The sequence below is a fragment of the Centropristis striata genome, chromosome 21, assembly GCF_030273125.1.
Source record: "Centropristis striata isolate RG_2023a ecotype Rhode Island chromosome 21, C.striata_1.0, whole genome shotgun sequence".
NCBI lineage: Eukaryota > Metazoa > Chordata > Actinopteri > Perciformes > Serranidae > Centropristis > Centropristis striata.
Window position 1 is genome coordinate 26,131,958 of NC_081537.1, and position 13,213 is coordinate 26,145,170.

The 13,213-nt window shown below is 38.3% G+C and overlaps 1 protein-coding gene across 1 annotated transcript; it reads right to left on the bottom strand.

Moving 5' to 3' along the window:
* Positions 1-10,456: 10,456 nt before the first annotated feature.
* Positions 10,457-12,500, bottom strand: si:ch73-256g18.2 (small integral membrane protein 36). Its single transcript, XM_059324213.1, has 2 exons — positions 12,293-12,500; positions 10,457-11,166 (listed from the first exon to the last, which is right to left on the bottom strand). Exon 2 carries the CDS (start codon positions 11,066-11,068, stop codon positions 10,712-10,714), a length of 357 nt encoding a protein of 118 aa, XP_059180196.1. The 5' UTR covers positions 11,069-11,166; positions 12,293-12,500; the 3' UTR covers positions 10,457-10,711.
* Positions 12,501-13,213: the final 713 nt, after the last annotated feature.

Sequence of the window (13,213 nt, forward strand, 5' to 3'; positions counted from 1 at the left end):
AGTGCTATACATATTTAATCGGTAGATGTTTTCAACCAATTTCTTAAAGGTATATGAATCATTTCAAAATCATTTACATACTTAATATGGTGTTAAAAATGTTATAATGAGTGCAACTAAAACTATTAATAAACTATTAGTTTTAATTTACTTGTTTGTTAATGGTAAAGTAACTATAAACTTACATTAATATACCATCTATTTGCCATTTATATATGATTTAGTTAGTTAAACATTAATAAATTATGTATTTACCATTCTAAATGGCCTATATACGGTTTATAAATGATGATTAAACATTAATAAACTATCTGTTTACCATTTATAAATGATGGTTATTGTAAAGTGTTACCAAAAATGTGAGTTTAAAACCATAAGCAGTTCCCATTTCTCTCTGTGAAATAAACTGACCTGATTTGAACCAGATTTTAGAAAATGAGTAGCAGAAAAACAGAACTATTCATTTTTCATTACTTTTTATAATAATACATGTGCAGTAAACACTTATGTTGGTGAAAACAGCAAACAACAACAGGAGAAAGATCCAGATTTTTATTTTATTTAAAGAATTGTTAAATAAAACCAGACTCTAGTGGATTTCACTCTTGATGGTTCATTGTTCTCCTTGTTGATTTTACTTTCATGTCCGTGTGGATATAAACCTGTCTCTGCAGATGAATAAACAGGAAGTATACATTTTTTGTTTATTGCATCACTCACATATATATATATATATATATATATATATATATATATATATATATTGTGTCAAAGGACACGTCACTCTGCAATACCAACAGTGTTGTATTTTAGGTGTTGTTTTTTATTATGTGCAACTATAAATCCTACTGCGCCCTGAAAGGAGATATTTTTCTCCCATTGGACTTTAGGGGCTCCTCTTTAAACAACAACAACCTCCACAAAAAAGCAGAATGTCACCTGAAGTTTTTTGAGGGTTTTTACGTACAGTGCCAACATTTCTAAAATCATTGCTTTATAGATTTTCTGCACATGGCAGCTGTGGTTGGGGTTAAAGTTCAACAAGTCCTCCAACCAACGAACCACGCCGACTCTGCAGATCTGCTGCAAATACTTTATTTAAACCAAGACTTGTTTGTCGCTGCCTTCGATTAAATCAATTAGCTCTTTTCTTATACTGCACTGTAACACTTATTTCTGCTATTATCTTATTTTGATTCTTCTGGCTATTTAATGCTTTTTAACCCTTTATCGGGCAAAGAACTATATCTGGTAACTTCAGGTAATATTTCGAGAAAAATGGTGCAAATTTAATAGATGAAAGTGGCAAATCTACAAAACAAAAAGTCTCAGATTTAAGAGATTTTAAGTAGCAAATATGCACAAAAAAAGTCGCAGATTTACAAGAAAAAAAGCAACTTTTTTCTCCAAGATTCACCACTTTAAATCTCAGAAATCTGCGCATTTTTTTCTTGTGGATTTTCCACTTTAATCTCGCACTTTTTTCTCGAAATATTATTTTTGTATGGTTTTTTTTACACATTTTGGCAGTATGTTATATCCTCCATTATTCTCTAGGGTTGAAATTTGGAATTTGCAAGTATTTCAATTTCATGTCTTATTAAGGGTTAACTGTATTAAAATGTGTTGCTTCTGCATTTTCTCTTGATGGTTATATTGTTTTATGTAAAGCAATTTGAATTGCTGTAATATGCTGTAAAAATAAACTTGTCTTGCCTATCCAAAACTGTATTATTTTTTTTAAAGTTTTTTTTATCATTCTAGTATATATTTTTCAAGTAACTACAGGACCGCCCATAAAGTTGGAATAATTTTGTTTTCAGACACAATTATCTGTTAATTGTGGTTTAAGTTTTATTGTGATGTTTGGAGGAGAATGATTCATAAACTTTTGAGAAGATTTACACTTTATCTGTCAATAATAAATCACATTGTCATATCATTTCATGGAAAGAGGTAAAAATATTTTATTCCAACTTTATAGGTGACCGTCTACTATTGCATGAGTTGCATTTATTTAATTTAGTCTGACCAGAAGAGGGGATATCTCATATCCTTCCTGGGGATAAAAAATGAGGGGATATCTGCATTTTGCACCCAAATAAGAAATATAAACATGGTTTCCACCATGCTTCAAATATATGAACACAAAACATCCAAACTCTGGTCCCATGACAGATTTAGAGAGTTGGAGCTCCTTTTAAGAAGTTTTCAAACTAAAACTAAACGTTTGTATTTGAATTTGTCTTATATCTAGGTAACCACCAACACAAAATGTTAATATTTGACATCTTTTATGTACAAAAATTTATATTTTCAGACAATTCAAAGGTCAAACTGCTGCACAAGAAACCTGAAGGTTTACTTTTACAGAGTGCAGACTGAAACTGATTTTATTGAAGCCAGTAATTAGTTTTAAACTGGTTCACATGGTTTAAAATCCTAAAGGAAGACTGGCATGTGCTTTAATCAGAAGCATAGTGACGGAGTCTCTGACGTAGTTTCCTCAGGAGAGTCTGGATCACGTCTGACGTCACAAACGGACAGGTCCTCTGGTCCAGGTCTTTGGTCAGATCTCTGGTGTGCGTGCTGCGTTGGTGGGCCCAGTCTCTGAGCCTCATGTAGGCATCAGATGAGCCGGCGGGTCAGGTCTGAACACGGCGAAATCTCAGCCAGTTGACAACCTGAAGCTTACGTAACCCTCCCCACGGACAAAAAAACAGCACAGGGCAAAAACAAACACATAATACATGCTCCTAATACTCTGCTGCGGTCACCATATAATCCACAAACATAGAATATGGAGGGGGGTGGAAAACTGTGCAATTCATATGATAGATGGGATGCAGCCATTGGTGGGCTGCTCAGCTGGCTGTGTGCTGTTTTTTTATTTTATGTAAGAGGATTTGTCCCAGTGAGGGCCTCTGTGGCACGAGTCCTCCAAAGACTCGAGGTTGGATCATCTGTCAGACGGTGCCAGGGCCAATGAGCAGAGGGGACGGCCTGACGTGGGCAGCGAGAGTCTTTTTGGTCGAGGAGGATTTGGTCGTTTCAGGAAGGAAGAGAGATTAAAGCCAGTTTGCCATTTTTTGTGCACAGCACAAATGTGCAGTTATCTGACATTCAGACAGAGATCTTTACAGTGTCATTCCTGCATTACAAAAACACATCAAAGTTACAGTTTCTGACCCTGGGCAGTCTCTCTATCTAAGTATTTCAAAAACACTTGATTTTTTTAGGACGTCTTTAAGAGTAAATTCCCTGACATACTCACAGCTAAACAAATACATCAGAAACCACTTGACGCAAAGTAAACTTGGGGCTTTTGAAGTACATGGTGATCTGGAGCCTTTGTGCACACTCAATTGAATTTGCAGGGTTGGTGATTCAGCCTTGATCAAGACCATAAACTGTACAAAAGAAGAGGACGTAGCCTACAGTTCCAGAAGTACCTGAAACCTGCATTTTTCCGATGTTAAGCTGGGGGTGACTCCACTGGCTGCAAAAAGAAGTCTGATTGAATAAAAGTCCATGAGTATAGGACTCCTGACTGTGACAAGTCTTCTTCAATATTTGCATTGGCCAAAAACGGGCAGGAACTTTCTCTCTCTAGTCTGCCTCAGTGCTCTTTAGGGCAAATATTAGGTTAATAAACATTTTATTAGGTTACGGTTTCGCTGGCTTGACAAAATTGCTGGTTAATTTGTCGGAGACCGTCTGAAGCTAATGGTAGAGATGTTCAAGTCATGAGACTATAGCTTTTTACGTCTGTCGGCTGCATTAAAGCTTCAAACATCATAAAAGTGGTCTTCATTTGTGAAGATTATCCTGCTGAACGGAATGCATAAGCATAAGAAACATATGTTTGCTACAGAGCTTATTTTCTGCAATGATCCAAAATCTTAAGCAAAAATCCCATAGGCCAATTCTCAATTGACCCCATGGTGATGCTAATTTTTAGGTCGGCCTATAAGTAGTCCACAAATGCTATGTGAGGGGTGGCTTTGTCCAAGATATTATAGGCGATACACGTCATCAGAGAGCGTCTTTAATAACTCATATTTTTGGGAGGGCCCTATGAGGAGTTCCCAGGAGTTCTGCACTAACTTTGTTCTTGTTCTTGCCAACTCGAGTAGCAACAACACATTTCTCTGTTCTTGCGGAGTATGTATTAGCCTTAAGGCTGAAAAGCTGCTTCAGGTATTAACAGTAATTATTTTCATGCTAAACTGACACAGTGTTACAAATTGCTCAAGCTTTGTGTCGTTCCCTTTCCAAAAAAAAAAAGAAAGAAATGAAGATTATATAATCTTACATACACATCACCTGATATATGTTGGAACTTCTGAATTATTTTAAAAAGACCCAGTGTGACAGACATTTCACATACCATAAAAAAGCAATGTAACAGTTCATTTTTGTCTGTTTTTATAGATATGTAGATACAGTCGGCTAACTTGTTTAAGCTAGCTTCAGCAGTCAATCGCTGGTTAGTGTTCTTTCTAACTATGGAAAAAAAACAAGTGTTCTTTAGATTCAGAATTCAAATTCAGTATCCTGCCACAACTAGCACAACTTTCATGTATGTTCAGTGAAGAAGAAGAGCGGGGCTGATTGGCTTTTGGGGAAAATATTAGTTTTGCAGGAAGACATTATCTGTGAAACCATGAAAACATAAAATATCTTTAAACATAAAACCTTCACCTTTATAATCATTCTCAGGTGTCTCTATTTTGCAGGTTTTTTATTTATTTTTTACATTACTTGTGTCCATGTCTTTTCTTAGAAGTGTCCATGATGGGGCCAGCTGTTACGGACCACAACATCCTCCTGTCTTTATACACAGCTCATCTGATTCACTTTCAACCCCGTCCAGCAGACTGGACACCAGCTGACAATGGCTCCGTCCCAGAAAACATGTCATAATGAGTCCAAATCTCTCCAGTGTCCCGGCAAATAATCATAACTCAGAGAAGTCACTATATGAGGCGGAACACATGAATCAGTCCGTGTAGGATGTCTTTTGCGGTCTTCAGCAGCTTCTGGGGGGATGTGATCGAGTCCCTCCTGTTAACAGACGGGCTGTGTGCTTCAGGTGGACGAAAGCTGATGGCAGGAATTTGTTTTTTTTTACAACAGGTGTGTCCCTAGAACCAAAACATGAAAACAAAGACATGGTGATTAAATTCAAGCAAATGAAATTCCAGCAACAAGTCTTGTGACAAACTGGTACAGCCCTAAAGGGAGGTGTTTTTGAGATCCATTGGTGTTTTTTATGAGATATATTGTAGTATTACCATAGTTTTTGGAGATTTTTAGGAAAATGGCAAATCTCTGAATAAAGACACAGCACGCAATTCCCGATCATTCCCCTCGTTTTCATGTAGCTTTGCACCGTAATACTCGTTGCTCAGTTTTCATAAACATTGATGTCCAAAGTTCATTCTTGATTTCATAAACTGCACTTGGTTCTCCTTAATTTCTTATTGTTTTCTATGAGATTTTTTTATCACAGTTTTTTGTGTTTTTATGAAACTACCGAGGCAAATCTCTGGCTAACCATTCTCAGTCATTCCGCACTTAAGTACTCATTGCGCAGTCTCATAAACATTGACGTCCAGAGTTCATTCTTAACTTTCATCTCAAGTCTTAAAGATTTCGGTTTTACTCCCCTTGGTGACCATATGGTGTCAGTAGTTTTTGAAGTTTGAAGTCATCCCTCTTTTCTTTGTTTGTTTGGCCATCGCAATTGTTTAATTACAATGTTGGACATATGTATGTATGTATGTAGGTAGGTAGGTAGGTAGGTTCCCAGCATTTTAACTGTATCCAATACTTTGGTTCATTACCAATAATCAATACCTGCAGAACTCATAAAACTCTCATCAGCCTCAGCTGTATCATTACATCTACATCTATTATTTCTCCGTATGAGATAAAGAGATAATGTTTCCTGTTGTGTCTCATTTGGTCAGATTTCCCTCCAGACAAACGTCATTTCATTTAACACCATCCAACAAATCTCTGTTAACTGTAACATCTGCTGCCACATGTGTAAACCTTAGCCCTCTCTCAGGGGCCACAAAAGGGTTAGTGCCACCGTCCAGCATACGTCAAACGGATGAGTGACAAACATGCATCTGTCCATCCATTCATTATTTCCCTGTCCGGTGAGGGTTTATGTTGTCGGCTCAGTTCATCTCAGTGATGTAGGGAGAGGCGGGGGGAGGGTCAGGCAGCGGATTTACAGACTGGTTTCAGACCTTCATGCAGCACGACAGAGAGCTTAGAGTCTGGGACCTCAGGGTCCAGAGTTTAGGGGGAGGGGAGCCAACCGACGCACTGTCTGGTGCTGATGACGTTTACTGATGCTTCGTCAAGGCCCTTGGCATCAGATACTGGCAGACAAGGCACCATTTAGCATCAGCAATCAAAGTAGTAACAAACAAGTGTTCTGATTAGGGTCTGTGGGAGCTTGAGGTGGATAAGTCAAACAAAAACGTTGACCCAGGAGATGTGATCGTGGAGAGTCATCTGTGCGATTGTAGTTTTTGTACAAGAAGCTCAATACGACCCACAGCTACATTTGAGACTTTCTGCCGTAATAACTATGAATGATGCTGTGGCAGAATATAAAGCACACAAATTGCACTTGGGCTGGATGAGTCAAACAAACCCACCCAACTTTTACCCAGGAGAACAGCTGATTGAAAAATCACCAAACTTCCATGCATCATGTTTTACGTACTGTTTTACAAACACACTGTGTCATTTCTAGTAGTCATATCATCCTCGTAACTACTTCACTTCCGGCATTTACATGCATTTATTTACTTTTTAAACTGTCTTTTATAATGCTTAACAATTAACTTTTTTGCCCTAATCTTAGATGAGTGGTTTTGTTGCCTAAAGTCAATGAAACTGCAAACTTTTTACAACTGTGAACTGACGTTTATGTATGATGATGTCTGCACTATTTTTAGAAGCAATCTGCTCTGTACCAGCAAAACGATCATATGGGTTTTGGTTGGAGATCTTGTTGTTTTTGTGCCCCATTTTTTTCCCCTAAACTTAATCAAGGGGTTTTGTTGCCTCAGAGGTTTATTTTGAAAATCAGCAAAATGTATGTAATGAGCGTAACATGAAAAGCTGTTTGTGATACATCCAAAATTGACGCTTAAGGGTTCCTTGTGTGTCCGTATCTCACAACGAGAGGAACTGACCACAAGTGTCCATATCTGTCGAGTTCTTGGAAATATGTTGGTTTTTCACTTTTCCACCAAGACAGTTCATGGGTCTGTTTGAAGCAGATGCTAAATCTCTAAAGCAATTCTGGAGATTTGACAGGAAACCTTTTTATGGCATGATTATCTTTACAAACAGTAGCTTAATAACCACCTGTTTTAAAACCCAAAGCTTCATCAAAGACGTAAAATCAAACCAGTGGTGTGTGGAAAAGAAAAACTGTCTCCATGCACTGTGGTCCTCCACAAACACAAGTCACAAGTCTATAGAGGTTTATTAGTTGAACTAACTGCTAACCAGCACCAGCCCAGAACCAAAAGTCTGAGTTGTTGGAAAGGGTGTGTTTTATACATTTTATACTGGAGCTTCACTGCTTCATGAAAGGCAGAAGTTCAGTATTTTAGAGCCAGAGATGGATAACTTTGTCTGTTCATCACTCCTCCATTTTGGTTCAGGACCAAACTAAGATAATATTTAGCTCAGGTATTCATGTTCTCCAGAGGATTAATCTTTAGGAATGTGTTGGTCCTTTCACTTTAATCTCTGGCTTCAATGATCCAGTGAAACATACCAACATCTAGTAGACTGACAAACACAGAATTACCAGCAAACAGTCACCATTATTAAGTACCAACAGATTAAAAAGTCTCGAGAACTTTTGGATAAACCTTCTAGTTGTGTTTTGAGGAAAATGTAACAGCTTCTCTCAATATGTCATATGTTTCAAAACTATGTTATATTTATTAGAATAAAAGTGAGTATAGAAGTCGACGTTCACTTCCACTTTTATTTTAGTTTGAGTCTTTTCGACAACCCAGACTGTTTGATCTTTGGGATTGTTCAGGTGAAGAGCTCATTTTCAGCATCTTGAGCTCTTCTAGTCACTTCTAGTAGCCTTTTTAAAGATCACACTAAAAAACTCAGTCATTGAAAGTATTTTTTAATTCTCAGATAAGTATTGAGAGTGTGGAAAACACAATCATGGATCATTTTCATTGCAATGACTTTTTTTGTTCTTGTGTTCTAGTGGACTTAAATCAAATATTGGTTTTCATGTTGTCCATCTGATTACAGCATCCAGAGACCATGTGTCAGGGGGCGGGGCTTCGATGTAAAGCTGCATGTAGACAGATTTATATAAACGTCCCTCAGAGGTTTAAAATGATTCACCAGAACCCGACCACGTTTGATTCACAATGCTTTGACTGTCAGACTCATTATCCTGCTGCTGAATGGTCTTCAGTAGGAACAGAACATAAACAGCTGTGTTCAGGGACATGTGGCCCGAACTCTGTCAGACGTCGGAAAGTAAAGTTTGTTAGTCAGACTGTGAATTCATTTTAAAAATGTTATCTTCTGAACAAAAAGTCAGAAATCCAACATCAAAACATTGATGGTAAAAGTGATCTGTTATGTTTGTATTTAATCACTTGATTTATTTTCACAACTTCAGGTTCAGTCCCCACAATGTCTGTTATAATATGAGTCCCCACAATGTCTGTTATAATATCTGTCCCCACAATGTCTGTTATAACATGAGTCCCACAATGTCATGTTGAGACCCCAGATTGTCAGGTTGTGTCCCCACAATGTCCAGCTCTAATGAGAGTCCACACAATGTAAATTCCATTATTACTCATGAAATTAAAAACAGGATTTAACGAAACACAGTAAAAAAAAAATGTACTTTTCATTTTTTTCATTTGACAACAGCCTACTACAGCCTGACACCAGTTAATCAGTTTTGATTTGCTGTTAATCTGATTACAGCGGAATAGGGACCAATCAGCTGCTCAGATCTGGGCGTAGTAAGGACGGCCTGGATTCGTGTCACTCAGACAGTAATAATAGTTAGTAATAATTGATTTCCATGCATTTGCTAATGGATTAGAGTGAGAACGTACAGAACACTGTCACGACATGTTCTGTATGTACAGACGGACAGATGACCTTGGCACACAACGAGCTGTAATAACGGGACACACACAGATGTTCACATGCAGGAGGGTTTAACAGATGTGGTCAGTGTTAGAGAAATATGAATGTATATTATGTAAGAGGACCAGTTTCACCTCAAGTATTGTTGTTTATTGTGGCCATTGTTCCATAACTGATGTTCCATTCAGGCAAACAGATGTGTCAGTTTAACACTAAAAACCCTGGCTGCCCACACACACATCACACACAAACGTCTAACCACATTCATTCTCTGGAATTTAACCACGAGCTGAACCGATTCTACTCATTTACTCAGACTGAAAACGAAAGTAAATAATTTAAGTTGAGGGGAGCCGTCCTCCTGGTCCCCAGGCTGCTGTCCCCACATTGTCAAGTTAAGTCCCCACATTGTTGGTTCTAAATCAATGTCCCCAGAATGTCAGTTCTAAGGCGAGTCCCCACAATGTGAGATTGAGTCCCAAAAATGACAAGTGAAGTCACACAATGTCAAAAGTTGAGTGCCTACAATGACAAGTTGAGTCCCCACAATGTCAGTTGTAATGTGAGTCCCCACAATGTCAAGTTGAGTCTCCACAATGTCAGTTGAAATGTGAATCCCCACAATGTCAAGTTGAGTCTCCACAATGTCAAATTCGGTCCCCACAATGACAAGTTGAGTCCCCACAATGTTAAGTTGAGTCTCCGCAATGTCAGTTCTAATATGAGTCCCCACAATGACAAGTTGAGTCCCCACAATGTCAGCTGTAATGTGAGTCCCCACAATGTCAAGTTGAGTCTCCACAATGTCAGTTGAAATGTGAGTCCCCACAATGTCAAGTTGAATCTCCACAATGTCAAATTCGGTCCCCACAATGACAAGTTGAGTCTCCACAATGTCAAATTCGGTCCCCACAATGACAAGTTGAGTCCCCACAATGACAAGTTGAGTCTCCACAATGTCAGTTCTAATATGAGTCCCCACAATGACAAGTTGAGTCCCCACAATGTCAGTTCTATTTAGAGTATTGTGGGCACTCACATTAAAACTAAGTCCCCACAACTATTTTAACTCTATAAAGATGCAGACTCTGAGTTGTTATAGAATGTGTGTCATAATTGTTTATCATTATGTGTTGAAATTATTGATAAAATACATAGTGAATGAAAAATAATAGAAAAATAGCATCTCAATTATAAATTAAGTACTTTTGTTTTTGCACATTTTATAACAATGGAACTGCCCCAAACAGTTAATGTTTTGGCTCATTTTTTGAATGTTTCCCGTTTTGTTGATGTTTTTGTTACTGTTGTACACGTTTGCTCATTAGCAGGACGTGGGGGGAGGGGGGTTCAGGTTCAGGTTCAGGTTCAGGTCGGGGTCGGGTTATGAACAGTTTCGGGTCGTCCCTTTGGTCCTCTTACCTCCCGCTGACCCACTCAGCATCATCGGCACCGTCCAGAAGTTAAAAAGTAAAACTAAAAAAATCTGTACAAAGTGATGCACTCCTCCTCCTCTTCCTCCTCTTCCTCAGACCAGAGTGCTCCTCTTCTCCCTCTCCCTCTCCCTCTCTCTTTCCCGCTCCCGCTCCCCTCTGTCCCGGCTCAGGTCCGGCGTGGGCAGCTCGCCCCCGTGGCCCGTCGTGTTGTTGGGCTCGTAGCGGGATGAGGCGGGCGAGTTCTGCATGACCACCAGGCGTATGGGCGACTGGCTGGGCGGCGGCGGCGCGTTGTCCGGGGCGTACTCCTTGGTGGGGTCCTTGCCCCGGCAGTCGTACAGGATGCAGGAGATGAGGAAGACCAGGAGCAGGATGACATAGCTGGCCACCAGGATGATGAGGTTCAGCGTGACGGGGTCAATCTCCAGGTAGAATTCCATGAAACCCATGGTGCCGCTTCATATCTCGCCCCGGATCCAGAGGGAAAAAATCAAACAAGAAGAGAAAGGGAACGCTGGGAAAAGGCTGATGATGGACGGACAGCTGGCTGCAGAGAGAGAAAGAGCAAACGACAGCAGAGATGAACTGAGAGGATCAGCTGAGAGAGAGAGAGAGAGAGAGAGAGAGAGAGAGAGAGAGCGACAGCAGGCCGGAGTGGATCTGAAGCTTTGTGCTTTAAAGGGACGTTAATCCTCCATCGTTGCTCCTCCAACCTTGAATTTCAGCAGCCAATGATTAAAGCTGCTCAGTTTTAATAACTTAAGCCACCATTTTGATTTTCCCAACTGTGACAAAATGATAAAATGGAGGCGGCGGCGGACTGGAACACACACACACACACACACACACACACACACCTGTCAGCCTGCCACCAGCGGCACTCTGGGGATTTTGGGAGTCATGTAATATGTATTAAACAACTGCTATATTATGTCATGCTGAGTGATTATTATTTATTTTATTTTTTTAATGTTTTAAATCAAATTAGAGTAAAAGCATTTCAGGACACAGAACAGGCTGTGGACTTCAAACATGCAATATTAAATATTTAAGTTAGCATGTTATAAAATTAATTTTTGTATGTTTTCTTTTGAAATATTACAATATTTGTTTTTGTTTTTACATTTTTACTTTTTTTGTCTTGCAATATCACACTTTCGGTCTTTATTCTTTTACACTTTTTAATTAATTTTACAAGTGTTGTCTTGTATTTTTTATTCTTGCACACTTATATGTATTTGTATTGAATTTTTTTACACTTTTTGAATTTTTTTTATTACATTTGACATTTTTTCAAAACATTTTTATGTTTTTTTTCCTCTTGAAACATTATTACTTCATCTGTTTTATTTGCACTCTATTCTTGTACATCTTCTTTTTTTCTTGAAATATAACAACTTTTGTTGAAAAGGCTGATTTTTTTTTCTCATATATTGTCGACTTCATCAACCTTATTTTCCAAATATTTTGGGATTTTTTTCGTCACATTTTTAAAAATGTATTTTGACTTTATTCTCTTTCTTTCTTTTTTTTTTTACATTAACAGTGGCTTTAATACATAATATGTAACAAATATTATTTGTTATCAGGAAAGAATAACCCAGTGCACAGAGGAAGACTTAAATGAAATAAAAAATGATGCAATGCACCGTAGATAAAGACAGAACACAAACCTGATGCAAAGCAACAGCATGACCTTTGACCCCAGGAAGGTTCCAGCCATCTGTATCTGAGGTTCATACACAGTCTGAGAGACTCACTTCAGGTCCTGGATTAAATCAGCAGAAACACAATACTCTCATTGAAGTCTGTATGGATTTCATTAGAAAGAGTGAAGGAGGATTTCTATAATCTGTAGTGGGACCATATGTTCAGTTCTTTATCTCAGTGTACAGAAAGCGTTAATTCAAGGACTCATGTGGGTTTTTTAATGCCAATTCTGAGAAGTTTGTCCATGCTGCTGTTTGCTTAATCCTGCATCCTATTTTCATGACTGGAAAGTCACACTAAAGGGCAATGTATCATATTTTCCCCCATTTAAGGTCACCCACAATATGTGCATCCAAAATTAATATTTTATAGGCTCTGGTGTTAGCCTCTAATCAGTTAATCCTTGTTTCATGCATAACGAAAAAGTTAAAATAGTATTTTTAATGTTTTTTTTGTAATTGTATAATTTTTGTCTTAAGCTTAAATTTATATATCGCCTTTCAAGAAACCCCAGGAAGCTTTACAATACAATACAATACAATACAATACAGTATGATGACTAAAAAACTGGGCACTTGATGAGGGGTTTAAGTGAGTCCAAAAGCCTTTGTGAAGAGATGTGCTTGAGGAGTTTTTTGAAAACGAGGAGGGAGGAAGCGTTTTGGGGGCTGCGGAGCTGGAGGCACGAGCCCCAAAAGTTTTTGGTTTGGTGCGGGATCTGGTGAGCAGACCTGTGTTTTACATTTTGCATTTTTGGTAACACTTTACAATAACCAACTAAGTGATCTTTACAGATGGTTTATAGATCAATTATTAACCATTTACAAAGTCCTATACATATTTAATCTTTAGGTATTGGTTTAAAAAATGTAAAGGTATATGAA